The sequence below is a fragment of the Phyllostomus discolor genome, chromosome 5 (assembly GCF_004126475.2).
Source record: "Phyllostomus discolor isolate MPI-MPIP mPhyDis1 chromosome 5, mPhyDis1.pri.v3, whole genome shotgun sequence".
NCBI classification, from domain to species: domain Eukaryota; kingdom Metazoa; phylum Chordata; class Mammalia; order Chiroptera; family Phyllostomidae; genus Phyllostomus; species Phyllostomus discolor.
In genome coordinates, this window is record NC_040907.2 from 35646582 (window position 1) to 35665761 (window position 19180).

A 19180-nucleotide genomic window follows, 5' to 3' on the forward strand; every position below is an offset into this window, starting at 1 on the left:
GGAGGGGGCATTGCTTGCTCACTGGTTTTCTCTTTTGTTTTAGTAACAATTAGAAACTGCTATTTATCAGTTCTAAAACATTATGGGAATGATCTAGTCTTAAGACCTCAGTGGATGACTAAATTTTGAGAAAGACTCCTAAGTAGATAACTGCAGCACAGAAAAGCATGTCATACAATAACACAATTCTTACAAATTTCTCTTCTCTCTTGCTTTTTCTATTATTTAGTGTATCAAAGCAGATGATTAACAATTAAGTTGACCATAAGAAGTAAAAAAGAATGAACACCATGAGGTAAACACAGTATTAACAAAGGTCTATTAAATATGATTTGAAAATGTCACATTTGTTTGTCACTAGTGTGAAGGTTATCCTTTTTTGTCTGAATTACAAATATTTGAATTTTATGAGAGTTGAGTTTCATCTGCTCTAAATGAGACTAAAAGGTTAGAAACAAGTAACACAAATCAGAGCTCCAGCTTTTCAACTGCATACCTAATCCAAGATAACCAATTCGATTTTTTAGGCCAGGTTTCTTTTCTGAGCCTTCATTCATGTGCTAACCATATACTTGTTCATCTAGCATGGTTCACCAGCAATTCAGAAATTTTCCATTGCTTCAGATTCTCAAGTTACTTCTCTATTCAGCTCTTTATACCTGCTTCCTGTTTAACTGTGAATTACATTTAAATTTTAGGGGTCAGATATTTAAGTGCTTCATACCTCCTTTCAGATTTACATGGTTTAAATTGGGTTAGTGTTCCTGCTTCTTCTTGGTGGGTTTTTTGTTTTTGGTCTCTTTTCAATAACCATCAAGTGCACAGACAATGGTTCTGGCTCTCAAGGTTTCCCACACTTACCCATTGTTACTGGAATTCTTCTTCCAGAATTAAGACTATTAACTCGGCCAGCTTTAAGAGTCTAGGGGGAAAACATGGCTTCTTGGGATATCAATGTTCTTTCCAGGTAAGATTCTATTTTCTCCAGTTATCTCTTGAACTGACTTCGCCCCCATTCCCACCAGGTTCTACCATCACAAATGTTTTCTTCTGAATTTGAAGTACTTGATATAAGCTGCTACTTCTAAAACATTCATTTTTAATTATTCCATTGCTGAGAATACTGAAAACATATATGTAATAACCCTAAAAACATGTCCAAATAAAGCTATCTAACTCTAAAAGAATAAAATGCTGAAGCAATAGTTTCAAATGAGAAAATGATATACAGATATGAAAGAAAACTTCTAAACTTGGAGATGAAACAGCTAGCATGGTTCACAAGCAACTTAGAAATCAGGTGTGTTTACTTACTAAGCAAGTACTTAAGTATATCATCACTAATAGCTTAAAATGTCCAAATTAATTTGTTACATATGGTTGGAGAACATCTATTGGTTATTTAAAGTTTTATTTGTAGTATCAGTCCTGTATTTCTTAGCCTGTCATAATTAATTCAGTCCCCTTGCACTTTGAAATCTCCACAATAATAAGAACTTTATCAGGCTGGTGTTGGTATGAAGTGGCACAGCAAACCGAAATCCCACCGGGAGCAGTCCACAGACTTCTCTTGTAAGCAGCAAAAAGCTGTTATCATTTTCTGAATTACAGGAACTATAAAAGGACACTCTACTCAAGCTGCCGCTGAATGTCACCTGAAAAGCAATCACAAAAGGGCTCTGTCTTGGCTTATCTCTGAGCTCTGTCACTACGGCAACCAGCAGGGAATAAGTATCTGTGGGTCTATGAATTTCAGAATCCCATAAAAGCCAGGGCTAAAAAGGCATGTGCAGCCTCTCAGAGATTGACTGCATTAATACATTAGCAAATACTGTGAAACACTGGATAAATGTCAGCAATTATGGAAAAAGCGTCTAATAACGATATTCGTTGCCTGTCAAACCCCCGTGAGGTTTGATGTGTAACTGCCACTCAAAGCTGTCTGTAATTTTATCTCTTTTATACATCTGAATCCACAGCATTCAAATTTGTACTTTGAAAGTAATAAACTGTAAAGCAGTTTATTCCGTGTGATCACAACTGTCAACAAACATACAATAAAAGAACAAAAAAGACTTTCATTGGCTGTGGGAACAATCAGTACCAATGAACTCTTACAGATGGTTATCAAAAACAACCTTATATATTCTACATGTAGACTATTAAACAATGTCATGATGTGGAGTAGCAATTGATTTGATTATGATTAAGTCACCTTGAGCTCAAAAGGCATATACTGCATAAATTTTCATTTCAAGCCTTCTCCTTGGGTTAGAAAAGTTATAAAAATTAGCCAAATACACACAGTTGCAAACACCATCCTCTCCCCTTTTTTTGCACAACAAAAAAATGACATGGAATCTTTGTTAGCTCCAAAACAGGCTGTAATGCTATCTTCACTAAATTTCTCAAATAGAGAATTATAGGCAATTGATTATATCTGAAACCCAAGGGTCTAAAAGCACAACTTAACAAGCTAAAAACACTACCTTTCATATTTCCGTTACTCAAGAAAATGACTTATTAAGAAATCTTATCACATATGTTACAGCTGTTCAAATGCAATAGACAACATGTTAACTTGCAAACATAAATGCCAGAGATTAACTAGTACACATACATATTGTAAACAACCTTCCATTTCTCAGTTACAGAATAGGGTCAAGTACAAAAATTCCAATAAGACCTTTTCAATAACAGAGGGAAAGAGCTTTTTTGTTTGTTTTCCAAAAAGAGTTAGGGGTGCCTCTGAAGAAAGCAGTAATGTGTACTGGAGTGCTGGGCTAGCAGTTATTTATTGCAATTTAAAGCCAGTCACTTGACTTTCCAGTGTTACATTCGATGTAAGCACAAGAAACATTTACTCAGTGTTTACTCTGTGGCAGGGGCTATGCTAGGCACTTGAGACACAAAGATGAAGACCACCTGCTTCCTGCCCTCTTGGAGCTCACAGTCTCATAAAGAGAAGTATATGTAAACAAATATGTTATTACAAATACTCTTCTCTAAGAGCTAGCTGGAAGGAAAGGTGGTTTGAAGTAACCCTCAGGAAAATTTGTAATAATAGATAGTAAATGTATTCCACTGTATACTATTTCTATCAAAAATTATTTACTACTTGGCTCAAATGAGATAATGGATATGAAATGTGTTTTGTAAACTACAAATCACCATATAAATGAGTCTTAATATACTTACCTAGCACTTTGTTAAGTAACTGTGGGTAGCAAAATTGTGAGTATTGCTGCTCATTCCCCACCTCATTAATAATAAGGCAATTTAATAATAATAATTCAAGCAGGGTGAGGGGATAACAGGAAAGAAGTGGAAGGGTCAAGTCAAGGAACAAGTGAAAAAGACCCATGGACAAGGACAATGGGGAGGGGCAAGTGGCAGGGAGGATTGATTGCGGGAGAGGGAGCATAGGCAGGGCAGGGCAAGGGAGGGTAATGGGAAAAAACAGGGACAACTGTAATCGAACAATAACAAATTAAAAAATAAATTAAAAGAATAACATACACACGTACAAACCAAAGTGCTGGATTGAAAATTTTAAATTCACTTATATTCAAGACACATAAGTGCTATACCCTAAGAAAGGAAAATAAAGGCTGATTTTTTTCTGTTTCCACCTTTTACTGAATAATTGTAAAGCTTCAAATCAGTAAGAGTGCAATATGAAAAAATTAAATATTGGAACTATGTTGAGAAATACAAAACACAAGAAATAGCATGGTACAAGAGGAAGAGCATTGGCATCAGGGAGGCGGCAAATTTGGAGTTGAATACTGTTTCTACATTCCACCTTCTCATTTACCAGTACAGTTTCAGATCAAATATTCATCCTAATCCATTAGTTAAAATGTACTCATTTAAGTGCACTTGTTCAAGGAGTTCTGACATGTATATACACTCTGGTATCCACCAAACCCCACCCCAATCAAAATATCAAAATTTCTATCACCTCCCGAAATTCCCTTGTGTTATTATTTAGTTGTAAGACTTCTTTACAAAACCTGGATACAGGCCCTTTACCAAATATGTGTTTCGCATTTTCTCCTACTCTTCAGGTTGCTCCCTCTCCCTTTCTAATAGTACCTTTTGAAGAGCAAATGTTGCAAATTATAATGAAGTCCAAGTTATCAGTTTTATTCTTTTATGGTGAGAGCTTCAGTGTCCTCTCTAAATTTTTTCCTATCCCAAGGTCTTAAAAGATTTTCTCCTGTATTTCTTCTAACCATTTTACAGCTGAAGCTTTACATTTAGTCTATGATCCATTCTGAGATAAGGTAAAGGCTGAACTTGTCCTTACTGATATCCACTTGTTTCATCACCATTTGTTTAAAAAAAAAAGAAAGAAAAAAAAGAACCATCCTTTCTCCATTAGATTACATTAGTATCACTGCACAAATTCAGCTGAATATATACACACACATGTACATGTACACACACACGTGCATGTATATATGTATATAATCTATTTCTGAGTGCTCTGTTCTATTCAACCTACATGTCTACTTTTACATAAATAACACATTGTCCTTAATACTTTATTATTTTTTGAAATCAGATATACATCTGACAACTTTGGGTCCCCCCCCCCCCAAATAGATCTGGGAGTTTTAGTTCCTGCGCATTTCCATATAAATTTTAGAATTAATTTGTCAATTTCTTAAAAAAAAAAAAAAAGGCTACTGATTTTTTATTGGTATTACAGTGAATCCATAGACCACTGATGGGAGAACTACCACCTTAAAATACTGAGTTTTTCAATCCTTGACCATAATATATCTATTTTAAGGACTTTATTACTTTTAGCAATAATTTGTAATTTTCCATGTACAGATATGGCACATATTTAGTTAGATTTATCCTTAAATACTTCATGGTTTTTGGGTGGAATCATGAATGGTATAATTTTTTTAAAAATTCCGTTTCCAAAATGTTCTTTGGTGCTAAAATATACTTTCTTTTGTATATTAAATTTTGTAGACTGTGACCTTATGAATTTTGCCTGTTATTTAGTAGTTTTTTTTATTGATTATACTGAGTATATAATGAAACAAACTATTAAAGATTTTGTATAATAAAGATAATTTTTGTAAATTATGTAACTTATAATTTACAAAATATATAACTTAATTCTGTCTTGGTCAGGGATAACAGCCTTAATTTTAATCCTCTAAAATTTACTGACACTTAGTTTTGGTCCAGGTCTATCTTGGTGAATGCACCATGCACACCTGAACAGAACTTGTACTCTGCTATTGTTAACTAATATACCTATAAAGCATCTGTCAAGCTGGTTAAGAGTGGCAGCTCAAAACTTCTCTATCTCTATCTGTCTTTTCCTGTAAGTTGCTAAGACAGGAATGTGAAATCTCTAATTGTGGACTTGTCTATTCTTTTGGTCCTATCAGTTTTACTTCACAGAATTTCAAACTGCTATTAGGTACATGCATGTTTGAGATTGTCTTCTTGACAAGTTTTTCTCTTAATGATTATAAAATTTCTGCCTTTCATCCTGGTAATATTTCTTTTCTGTATCTTGTCTGATGTCATGCTTAGTGTGTCTGAAAAATATTTTGTGCTCATTTATGTTTACCTTATCATTGTCATTATATTTAAAGTCTTGTAGGCAACATATACTTGAGTCTTGCTTTTAAAAGTTCATTTTGAAAATCTTTATCCTTTTATGGACTAACCACTTATACTTACTGTAATTATCAATATGGTTGGATTTAAACCTACCATCCTACTATTTGTTTTGTACATATTTGTCTTTTCCTTGTTCCTTCTTTTTTTCTGCATAATTTTCTGCTATTTTTAAGTATTCCAATTTATCTCTTTTAAAGCCATATTAGCTATACTTTGGTGGTTTTATTAGTACTTGCTCTAAAGTTTACAATATGTATCATTACCATAAAAGACTATTTTCAGTGCATGTTATACGACTCCATGCACAACACAGGAAACCTGCAACAGTACAACTTCACTCTGCATTTCGTGTCACTGTTGAGTATTTTACTTCTACATATGTTCAAAATTCAACGTTATCTTTTAAAATTAACTTTTAAAGAAGTTAAAAACACAAAGAAAATGTCTTTTATATTTAATCATTTTTAGCATTATTAGCTCTCTTCATTCTCTGTACAGACCCAAGTTTATTTTGCTATCATTTTTCTTTTGCCTGAAGAGCTTCCTTTAATATATCTTAGAGTGCAGGTTTGCTGGCACCAATTCTCTGCCTTTGTTTGTGTGAAAAAGTATTTTGGCTTCAGTTCTGAAAGACTATTTTCACCCTATACAGAATTCTAAGTTGTCATTTTTAGCTTTTAGTACTTTAAAAAATGCCATGCTAGTTTTTTGGCATGCACTATTTCTTAAGAGAAATCTAAAGATTATCTAAAGATAATCATTACCCTGTGAATGTATTTTTCTATTGTTCTGCTTTGAAATTTTTCCTCTTAATCACTTGTTTTTGGCAATTTGATTATGAATTCCTTAGTATAATTCTTTGTATACACCTTTCATGGTATTCATTAAGCTTCTTGAATCTGTAAGTTTTATAGTTTTCATCAAATAAGGGAAAATTTCAGAAATTATTTCTTCAAATACTTTTTGTTTTTAACTTCCTCCTCCCCACACCACATCTTTTCTTCCCTCCTAGCTATTTAAATTTTTCCCAGGGATGACTGATACTTTATACATTTATTCTTGAATTTTTTCTCTGTGCTTCAATGTAGATAGTTTCTATTGTTGTATCTTCAAGTTCACTTGTCTATTCTTTGGCAGTTTCTAATATGCTGTTAAGCCCATCCAGAAAAATTTTCACTGCAGATATTATATTGTTTATCTCTAGAAGAGTAAGTTATTCTATTTATATATTTATTCCCTCCTCATTAAATTCATCCTTTAAATCCTTGGCATATTCATAATAAATTTCTGTCTGCTAATTTCATTTTCTAAGTCACTTCTATGTTTAAGTCTTTTGACTGATTTCTCCTCTGGTTATGGGTTAGATTTTCCTACTTCTTCATAACACAGTAACTTTGACTGGATGCTGGACTCTGCTCTTACAGGTACTTTACATGTTAATCTGCTTGTTCCTTTTGAAAATTGCAGTGTCCCAGGTTCGATTCCCAGCCAGGGTACATTCCTGGGTTGCAGGCATAACCCCCAGCAACCACACATTGATGTTTCTCTCTCCCTCTCTATCTCCCTTCCTTCCCTCTCTAAAAATAATAAATAAAATCTTAAAAAAAAAAAGAAAGAAAATTGTTTTTACGCTTATAAAAGGGCAGCTCTAGAGTCCTAGCCATCACTCTAGGACTAGTTTACCCACTCCACTAAGGTGTGATTCTTCTGGGGGTATCTCTTGAATGCCCCATGTATTCACTGAGATATATCTACTATGGCTGGCGGAACTCCGACTGTTCCTAGTTCTGTGTGAGCTCTAAGAATTGTACACCTGTGCGGGCTGGGAACCAAAGTTGTCCCAGGTTCGATTCCCAGCCAGGGTACATTCCTAGGTTGCAGGCCATAACCCCCAGCAAACCGCACATTGATGTTTCTCTCTCTCTCTCTCTCTCTGTATCTATCTCTCTCCCTTCCCTCCCTATTAAAAAAAAAAAAAGAATTGTACACCTACCAGCTCCAGTTAATTAATTGTTCTTTCACCTGGCAGTTGTTTTTTGCCCAGCTTCCTAGAATTTCACCCTATATGTTCACAGACTGGTATTCAGCTAAAGACCGGGGCAAACCTGTGTGTGTGTATAGTTTTCTGGAGCTTCTGCTCTGCTAGTACTTTACCTTGCAAAGTCCAGCCACCTTGACCACCATGAACTCCACTCTGTCTCTTCAAACTACATAAAATCACCAGGTTCTGTTCTGGTTTCCTTTCTCTGCTCTGGGAACCAGAAATTGCCTCCAGGCAGACTGTAAGACTACCACAGACCTCATCTGTTCTGTTCTTCAGAGTCTACTACCACTTGTTGTCTGTACCTATAAACAGTTGTTTCACATATTTTATTCAGCCTTCTCGTTTATACATGGAATAAAGTTCCCGCTGCAGTTACCCCTTCATGGACAGAAGCTGCGTATACAGGTTTATGATTTTAATAAAATGAAATCAAGATTTACAGCATCAGATCTTAGTGCTTTTCATATTTCCCATTTAGAGGCTGTCCTCACTTTCATGTGTTCTCCTTCATACTGACTGGGAAAATATGTCCCCGGAATGCTTCATCCACCCTCTCAAACTTTTTACTCTCCCTGTTAAGGGTATACACCATTTCATAACTTTTCACTCTGTTAATACTCAAGCTTTCTTTACTGCTTTCAAAGCTGTTCTTTCCATCTGTTTAGTCTTTGCCTGTGTTATTTGTAAAAGACACTATATGTTGACAAGGGCAGTGAACCCTCTGAAGCTACTGAGTCTTACCACCTTCAGAAGCAACATTATCCATGACCTGGCCAAATAAAGAAAAAGTCAGTGAAAATGTCCAAGGATTGCCTGAATCTGTCTGACATAGGACAGACTAACATAGTAATTTAAATAGCATAAGATATGACCCTGAAGCTACTCTGAGAATGCTTCTGATTCTGCATGTGTATGCAATATAAAAAAGGTGCTTACTCAAGGGAAAAGGAGCTAGTGTTTGTTGAATGCCTACTAAATGCCAAATATTACACCAGAGGTTTGGCAAACTTTTCTGTAAAGGACCAAATAGCAGACATTTGAGGCTTTGTGGGCTATGTGGTTTTGCTGCAACTAAACATCCCTCCTGTTTGTTACAGTGTAAAAACAACTATAACAATATATAAACAAATGGATGTGATTATGGTTCTAAAAAAACATTATTTACAAAAACAGATGGTGAGTGGGTTTGGGCTGACAGTCACAATTGCCAAACCATGCATTATATGTACTTTACAAATTATTAGGTAAAAACCATATGAAACTGCTAATATTCAATCAGTTTCCCCCTGACAAATGGCAATTTGATATGGTTCAACCTATTATTAATCAATTTGAATCTTCACAATAGAGTTTCAAAGGTGTTAACACCATCCTCATTTGCAGATGAGTAAACTGAGATTCATACACTAAGTAATTTATTCCAAATAATAGCAATATTGGAATTCAACAAATTTGGATTGGTCTGGTCACTTCTCTCTCTCTCTCTCACGCACATCCACACACAACACACACATGCACACACAAATTAGTACAAATGAACTCACTGTAGCTCCCCTCCTACATCTGTTATTCTATTTGCCACTAAAGAATTTTGGTAATTATTATTAGAAAAATAATAAACCTAATTCTCAGTTTATCAAGTTACTATGATCATACAAATTCATTATTAGGTTGTTTATTTTCATAGATGCCAACTTAGTGGAGTTCTTAACATTCAAATGAGTGAATGTATATAACACTACGTTTGATCTTGCATAGCATACAAAGATGAGGAAAATAGTTCTTGTTCCCAATTTTTCGAATTTACAAAAGGGAAAAACCCAAGTACAGTAGTCCCCCCTTTTCTGTAGTTTTGCTTTCTGCAGTTTGTTACTTGTGGTCAACCATGGTACAAAAACATCAACTGGAAAGTTCCAGAAATAACAAATTCTGAAATTTCATTTATTTATTTTATCCTCATCTACAGATATGTTTATTGATTTGAAAGAGGGGTGGGGAGGGGAGAGGGAGGGAGGGAGGGATGGGATGGGAGGGAGAGAGAGGGAGATAGGGAGGAGAGGGAGAGAGGGAGAGAGAGAGAGAGAGAAACATCAACTGTTTGCCTCCTGTACACAGCCCCAACCAGGGATTAAACCTGCAACCTAGGTATGTGCCCTGACCAGAAATGGAACCCACTCCAGCCAAATGAGCCACTTGGCCAGGACAACAATTCATAAGTTTTAAATTGCATGCTGTTCTGAGTAGCATGATGAAATCTCACACTGCCCCACTCTATCCACCTGGTTATGAATCATCCCTTTGTCCAGTGTACCACACTAGACAGCTGCCTGCCTATAGTCACTTAGTAGCTATCCCAGTTTGCAGATTACTGCTGTGGTATCACAGTGCTTGTGTTCAAGCAACACTTATTTTTTAGTAGTGGTCCCAGGTACAGGAGTAGTGATGCTGGCATTCAGATATGCCAACATAGGGCCATAAAATGTTTCCTTTAAGTGAAAGGGTTATGTATGATTAGAAAAAAATATATGTGGTTATATACAGGGTTCAGTACCACCTGCAGACATTTAGGCATCTACTGGAGGGTCTTAGAATGTAGTCCCAGTGGATAAGGTAGGACTACTATACACAAATTAAAATATAATCACATGTCCCTTTCTCTGGGAAGACTTTTTCCCCCCACCATTCCCATCTGTTAGCAAAATGGAAAGAAGAAAGGGTAAAAAACAAAATAAGGAAAAATGAAAATAGTTTAAATAGAATAAAATATAAACTATTTTTAACTGGGTTGAAGAAGGTAGCATAGGAAGAGAGATACAGGAAAAACTTCTTGAAGAAAGGTCTTGAAGGAAGCAGGCAATTACTATAGGTATTCTAGGTGCAAGGAACAGTATGATTAAATGACACAGACTGGGAGAGAGCACCAAGTATATTTGAAGAATGGAAAATGAGTATTTTGCTAAAGTTGAAATATATGGAGTATCACATTCAATCAATTATCCAAGAAATATTTATTGAGCATTTACTTTGGGTTATATGAAGAAATAAACATGGAAGGGAAGTCTCAGACCAATGAATGAGGGTCTTAAAAGTCAGCATAAAAATCTGTACATATCAGCAAGTACTATATTGCCACTGAAGATAAGTAAGCAAGGCTGAATGTGATTCATTCTGCACTTCAGAAATAGTTACCTTGCAATAACAGATGAAATGACTATACTGGAGGCTTATGAGTTTACTTAGTAGGTAACTATAGTAAGGTAAAGTGTTATAATTGTGAAAAGTCTGTATCTGGATAGCAGTTCCTGTAAAGTGGGAAACAAGGGTCCAGTATTAGAGGAATATCCATAATTTGATACTTGCCAAACACAATATATCGGGGAGAAGTCACAGAAGAAAATGGCCCCATCTAAAGGAACAAAGTAGATGATATTCTCTCATTCACAGATTCTTTTTACTTTAAAAAAAGGAAGTGGTGTGCATGTGTGGTTTTGTTTTATTTTTATATTACAGAAAAGTCGCTGTGTAATTGTTCTGTTTTGGAAATGATCTCTTTAATGTGAGTATTTAATAAGTAGCTTTCTGAATCCTAACCTATGCTTAAAGACCTCTGATTTTTAAAATCCTAGTTTCTCAAATTCTGATTTAAACATCCCTGAGCTAATTACAGAACTACTAGTAATCTCAAAAGGTGAGGGGGAACACAACAAAAAGTATTAAAAACTGAAGGATTTTACTCCTAGCATAAGCATTATTAAAACCTAGAACTTTATAAACTGCATATATTCATATTATCTGCATTATAATTAGGTGTCTAGACATAATTCACAGCGTTAAAATTAGTTCTACTCGCGGGAAACCAAGAGCATCCTTGTTCAAGTATGAAATGAGATTTTGCCTACTTGCAACTCCTTGTTCTCACAGCTGAACTGTCACAGCATGAAAACATTCCCCTACTGGTGAAGCTTTAGATACCTACTTCCCTGGTAAAAGAGTGCAAAAGGAACTGAAAGAGTTATTGACAGTTCATGCAGTATCCTATACCACATTAGAGTATTAACTACAGGCAAAGAAATATTTTAACTCTGAGGGGTGATGGGGCAACAATGTTTTAAATGATTGTTGACTTCACTGAGTAGTGCTGAAAATGTCAAAAGACCGTAGTCTATCAGGTTGAGAAGAGACTCAAGATGTTACAATAATCTAATTATAAGTTTATTTCTTTGTCCTATGTGTTAAGTCAAAGGTTAATGAGAAGTACAGTGAAGAAAACATAGCCTGTGTTATGGCAAAGCATTTCTCATGCAACATAACAAATAAAACATATCAAAACATAAATAAAAAAGTAGTTGAATCTAGTTCTTCATTAACTTTTGAAAAATAGCTTTATTGAGGTATACTTTACATGCCATAAAGTTTACTCATCTTTAAAGTGTTTAATGATTTTTTAAGTAAATTTACAGTTGTACTACCGTTGCCACACTCTATTTTTAGTACATTTCTAACTCAAATCCATTAACTTGTTGATCTAAGACATTTCCATAAATTCATGGAAGCCACTGATACCTAAAGTTACTATACTATATTCCAGTACTATATTCCACGTAAATCTCTGCAACTGAGGAGGAAAAGTGCAAACTAACCCCACTTTTAATGACCTTTATAACCAATTCTCTATTCTGGCACTGGAAGGAAATGTTCAGGTGCTTTCTCTGAAAGTTAAACCATTCTAAGTATAAGTTATGGCACACTGTCTTGGAAAGAAATTAATTATACTTTTGTTGGTAACACATTTCAGGCTGTTTACACAGCTGACATTTCTCAGCTGTACCCAATTCATGCCCCAAGCTGTGAGGACGATCTTGTTTTGTAGCAGATGCCTCCACTTGAGTGATTTAAGCAAGTATAAAAACACCATCGCCTGCAACAATATAGATTACAAACACAAGCTTTATAAGTTTTTGTAGTCCTAATGAAGGAAAGTTTCCATGACATTTACTTGGCTAGGATCTCCTTAGAAGACTACAGTTATAAGCCATTTTTGCCAAAACTCAAGCACTGAAGCTAGTGAATCTGCTGTGGCACCAGTTAAAACAGCCTGGCCCGAAACATCTTTGTTGTAGCAAATTATGCTGCTCAAGGCAACATCCTGCCAATATGGCAACATTTGCTCTTGGGAGGTGTGGGCATCATCATTTCACAGGTTCCGGGATAAGGTGCAAACAGGAATAATGAGACAAAAAGAATCAAGCCTCTTAATGGAGATTCCCTCTTGTGTTGGCTGTGACTTAGATACAGCACTATGCAGCATTATAGCCTTGTATGGCTATTCTCCTGTAGTAATGAAATTATATTATAACTCTTGGTAAAAATGTAAATGTTATGACAATCATTAAAATGTGAGCCTCATAGAAGATGATGTCAACACAATTCAATGATTTAACACCTAAAGTGTGTAAAGCACTATGCTACAAAAGAATTTATAGTATGTCTAACTTTGCCTATCACTCTTGGAAATTACATCTGATTAGTCTCTTTCAATCTGGTTTCTACAATGGGGAATCCAAGAGCAGTTTGGGCTTTTCCAACCCCCTATAGTCCCACATTTCAGGACTTTTTTATCTTATGTTCTTGCTCTTAAACCAGACAATTATTTTTCTTTTAACTTTTGATTACAGAGATTTTTAAATATATAAAAAAGGTTAGAGAATAGTATAATAAACCCAATATGCACATTGCTCAGTTTTAACAATGATTAATAGATGGCTAACTTGAATTTATTTACATATCCCCCATCACTCCCCACCCCATAGGTTATTTGAAGCAAATCTCAGACCATTTCATTTACTTAAACCAGTCCATTCTTGCTGTGATCTTTTTTGAGTTATGTTAATATTAATTATAAAACTAACTCTTACTGAGTGACCACTATGAGCCAGGTACTGTATACTTATAATTGCTAGTCTTCATAATAACAATGCAAATTAGTTAGGTGACTAAAGCTCAGTGAATTTTTTTTTAAGATTTTATTTATTTTATTTTCAGAGAGGGAAGAGAGAGAGAGAGAGAAGGGATGGAGGGAGGGGGAAGGGAGAGAGAGGAGAAGAGAAATATCAATGTGCAGTTGCTGGGGGTTATGGGATGTACCCTGGCTGGGAATCGAACCTGGGACACTTTGGTTCCCAGCCTGCACTCAATCCACTGAGCTACGCCAGCCAGGGCCAAGCGCAGTGAATTTAAGTGGCAGGCTTGGATTTTAATTATTTTCTTCTATTAATGTTATTATTTTTTGAAGGAGTTATTAGACAATGCTAAGAACATTTCTGACTTATTCATGTCTCCTCAAGGTAAAAAGAAGGCTATTATTTATAAAAATTAATCTCTTATTTTTGTAAAATTAAATGTAGCGTATTTTCTGTCAAATTTCTCACTCTAACAGGGAAACAAGAAAACAAACTAAAACCAAAAACCACATCACTATTGTTAGCCATGGACAACCAGTTAACAATTCTAATGATATATTATAATACCAAGGTTAAAATCAGTTTTTTAGAAATAATGTAAATGCCTATATATAAAATTACTTTTTTCCCTAGAAGGGCTCACTTAAAAAAAAGTTTTGCTACTTTCTGATATATTTTTAGTTTAATTATCGACAAAGCATTTTCCAAAAGTACAGCGTTTAGACAGCAGAACACTAAGACTCCAGTAGCATCTACATAAACAAATTGTTTAAAAATGTTTCTTTCTTCCACCACAAAGAATTCCCTCATATTAAAATGTATAATGACAGCTCTGAAAGAGTGGCAATTATTATCCAGACAGAAATGCAATATTGACTAGAAAATATAAAAGGTACTTCAATTCTTATATTATTATTTGGGTATCTAGTATTACAAGATGTTTACAAAGTCTCAATTTTTTTTCCTTATTAACTTTAGAATTCTTGAAACAGTCTCACTTTTTACTTTAAAAAACAATGGGTATCTGATCAGAACAGCCTATGGGTAAAAGTGGCCATAATATAATTCAGTTGGCCTCCTTAGATGATGAAACTTACTCTCTTGGGAAAGAATAATCACTTAGAAATGGACAGAGATAGGAGAAGTTTGAAAATTTACAACAGGAAAATCATTATAAGTAGATATAATAGTAGGTAAAAATGACACACTAAATCTCTTCCTCCAGGTTTTTTGGTAGTGAAACTTATGGGTATATTTAAGAATAGAGGACTATTAATATTAACTGTAAAAATTAACTATTTTTAAGGTATTTTTAAAAGATTTTATTTATTTTTTAGAGAGACAGGAAGGGAAGGGAAGGAGGAAGAGGGAGAGAAACATCAATGTGTGGCTGCCCCTCACATGCCCCCAACTGGGGACCTGTCCCGAAACCCAGGAATGTGCCCTGACTAGGAATCAAACCGGCAACCCTTCGATTTGCTGGCCAACACTCAACCACTGAGCCACACCGGCCAGGGCTAAAAAATTAACTATTTTTAAAGTACAAGTATATAACAGAAAATGTAGTTTGAAGATTAAATATGTAATGATTAAATTGACTTTGAGATACCTGCAATTTAGGGGGAAAAATTTGTGCTTGGGACATTTCATCAGTAATAGCTGAATATATTCTTTTGATGAAGGAAAAATTTAAGTCAAATGAAGCAACATTAACTTTCTGATACAATATTCAACAGAATACTTGGCTTATCTGTTCTACAAGTAAGTGTAAATTATTACAACTCTTATTTTCACCTTATTTGATTTATAAATTTTTTTCAATGAACTATTCAAAGCATTTGCTTCTGCTTATTATCAGAGCCAGTGAGACAGGAAGTAGCAAAAGGGAGGGAGGATATAAAACTGGCAAGTTAACTGTCACTTACTGAGTCATCTGTGGCAGAAGGTGGCCAGCCCTCCCATAACTGATGGCGAACAGGGATACTTGTAAGGTCATACACATTTCTTTTTACCTGTAAAAAGAGACAGTGCAATTAAAAATAGGGTTTCCATATGACTTAGGATAGTTGCCAGTCAATTTATGCAATAATACACTGTATTTCCTCTGTTTTCTTCTATATTCAAAACAAGAATTTGAAATTAGGAAAACACAAGTCAGAAAAATTTTGTAAAAAATCTAAATCAAATTTAAAAGCAGATTCTCAATAAAGGTTAAATGAAATTTGCAAAGAATAGACTGATGGCTGCCAGAGGAGAGGTATGGGATTGTGAGAATGGGTAAAAAAGGTAAAGGGATTAATGAAGTACAAATTGATTGTTACAAAATAGTCACAGAGACATAAAGTACAGCATAGGGAACATAGTCAGTAATATAATAACTATATGATGTCAGATGGATACGAGATTTATGGGGGGTCACTTTGTAAACTATATGATTGTCTAACCACTGCATTGTATACTTGAAACTAATACAAATAATATCGAATGTAAACTGTAATTGAAAATGAAAAAAGAACACCCTTGCCAATTGCTTTTAGATATTCCTGGATGGCAGTTTCTTCTCAGTTAAGAAACTTCCAGTACATAACACACCTAGGACAGATTATAATTATAAATTTTAACAATCTATGTAATGTTTAAATGACTCAAGATGTAAAATAACCCAAACAAAAGATACATTTCAAGTTTCTACATGGGAGAGAGAAAGTGATTTGGGAGGGGTGGGCAGAAACAGGTGACAGGAAAAATCTGAAGTTTCTGTATTATTTGATGTAAGCTTTGAAACCATAAAAACTTAATAAAGCAGCACAGGTTACTTCTTTGAAACCATCCCAAATAAAGCCATTTCAACAGAATATTTATTAACTGAGAACCATCTACTCACACACTATTTAGGCCCCTTCTAAAAAGAAACTACGACAATGATACCTTTTATTTTATTATTTTTTAAAGATTTTATTTATTTATTTTTAGAGAGAAGGGAGGGAGATAGAGAGGGAGACAGAGATAGAGATAGAGATAGAGACAGAGATAGAGAAACATCAATGTGCGGTTGCTGGGGGTCATGGCCTGCAACCCAGGCATGTACCCTGACTGGGAATCGAACCTGTGACACTTTGGTTCACAGCCTGCGCTCAATCCACTGAGCTACGCCAGCCAGGGAGATACCTTTTATTTTAAATACTGTTAAAGATGAAAAACTATTTTTTAACATGCAATAAAATATTATACCTTTCACTTTAGAGAGAGAGGAGGTTAAATAATTTATCAGAAGTGTTGGAAGGTTAAATTCTATGCTATCCAATAATTAGAAGTATCTCTTTAGTTTTAAATAGGTTACAGAAATACTATTTAGTTCCATATTTTAAAAAATAAATTAGCAAATTATTAACAATGGCAAGATTATCTATCCTAACTCTTCAGGTTAGTTATACGGTTACCCTATTGTAACAAAGGAAGCTAGTATTGAATGTTGCACATAATACAGGGTGGGGCAAAAGGAGGTGTACAGTTGTAAGTATGTGAAATGCAGAGTTTATTCTTATATTATTGTTTATTACTTATCACCTTATTTTCCATATGAACAACTGTATACCTCCTTTTGCCCCACCCTGGATGTTCACTATGGAAAACAAGCAGTATTCATTCATGTTTTGAAAATGCACAAGTCTAAAGTATCATATTTCCCTATTACAGCATTTTGTATCACATTTCTCTTTGTTATACATAAACACACGTAAGTTACCTTTCCACTGAAATAGAGAGATATATTCACTGGGGAAAGGAAAAACAAAAACACAATATGGAACTCAATCTATTTTTATCTCTAACGTACACCTGTGAAAAAAGACTTAGTAAGTGAGAACCAAGGAGCTTGGGGGCATGGCTTGATCCCCACTCAATTCAAACAAACAGCTTTTCTTCAGTGGTTCTGAGCAATGGCCAGTCTACCATGCAGTATTTTATGGTCAGTCACTTTAAGTTTGGAAATTTTCAATAGTCATTATCAACACAAACAAATGCAACCTCTGACCACTTCCACTAAGACTGTTTTGCCATGCTTAAACATTAGTACTTTTAAGGAGAAGGGTGTTCCATAAACCCAAAATATTACATTAATAAAAGAAAGAGAAAGAATAGGGGATGAGAAGACTTTAGGGATCAAGGCCAAAAAAAATTCCTTTCTTAAAGTTATTTTTCAATTACATTGTCTAGATACACCAAGGTTCATTAGCTATTTTTGAGGGGGAAAAAAGTACAACAAATATTTGTATGTGTTGGAAAGACTGCGACAAGCCTACCCCAGTATTGGACAGAATACGCAAATACTATGAGTTGAGTATATAAACAAATGACTTTGGAGGAGGATTCTTTAAATTCCACCTTAATTCCAAAACACAATATGGTATTATGAAATAAACAGTATTTTTTCTTCTTTCATTAACTCATTTGTAACTGCACTGAATTGAATAACATTCCTTTGCCATTCTAAGCCTGAAAAGCATGTTCTGGCTATAGTGTTATGTTGGTATAAAGCACAATGCCAGACTGATGTGCTGAACAAAAGTGATCAAAGTTAGAGTAATGTTAGCCATTGCACAAGCATTTGGCTTCATTGTTGTCCCCAGAATGACATCTGTTAAGCAACTTGTCATAGAATAAACTGGTTAATGCAGGCAGAACTTGGCTGAGAGGGGTACAAAGTAAAGCACATTAGGCTAATGGTTGATTGTTCCAATGGAAAAGATGGTTTCACAGGGATTCTAAGATTAAGCCAAGAGAACCTTGTATTAGACCATACTCACTAAATAACAACCTAAAAACAAATTACTCTTTCAAAAATAGTTCTATTGTTCTCAGTGCTGTAACCATAAGCAGATTTTAACACTGAAACACACGTGATAAGGTAAAAAAAAGTACAAAGTGGGCAAAGGTTTTACTAAAGTAGATATAAAAATTCCATTAGTTTTATTGATGGTTTTCTTTAATATTTTAAGTAATTTTCTTCATGGAAGGAAAAGTCTGAAATGTATACAAAGTAAAAGTAAAAATAATGCTTTTAAAAATACTAGTATTCTAGAAACCTTGAGAGACAAAATACAGCTATATATTAAAATGATGCAGAGGAATTTAAGGTCATCTTGAACCAATGGAGGACAGAGTTCTCTCAGAGAGGGAAGGATGAAGGAACCGGGAGGAAGACGGAGGGAGCGAAGAAGGACATAAAAGAAGTGGAGAAGAGAGGGAGGGGGAGGCGAAAGAGATTTGAGAGATCACTGATTGATTTGAGAGAGGCAGAAAAGACACACAGGCTGCTTGCTGTAGCTGGCATTCCCAGCTGCCATTACTGTGCTACTTCTGATGGAATTTCATCTTTAGAGATTTGTGTTAAATTCCAGTTAAGAACAAGCAGCACTTCACAGGGTAACATTTCCTAAGGGCCTTTTTGTCTTACACATTTTCTTTGATCAGCATTGACTCAAGATCATGCTGAACTTCATAATCTTTTCAATCCTTG

General features: G+C 34.9%; 1 protein-coding gene across 2 annotated transcripts in view; it reads right to left on the minus strand.

Annotated features, from left to right (window-relative positions):
* The window catches only part of LOC114496088 (FAS-associated factor 1), a 380509-nt gene that overhangs the window by 136707 nt on the left and 224622 nt on the right, over positions 1–19180 (minus strand). For both annotated transcript variants that reach the window (XM_028511353.2, XM_028511352.2), the window contains one exon: positions 15588–15674. In XM_028511353.2, coding sequence (XP_028367154.2) covers positions 15588–15674 — 87 coding nt within the window. The remainder of the gene's footprint in view (positions 1–15587; positions 15675–19180) is intronic.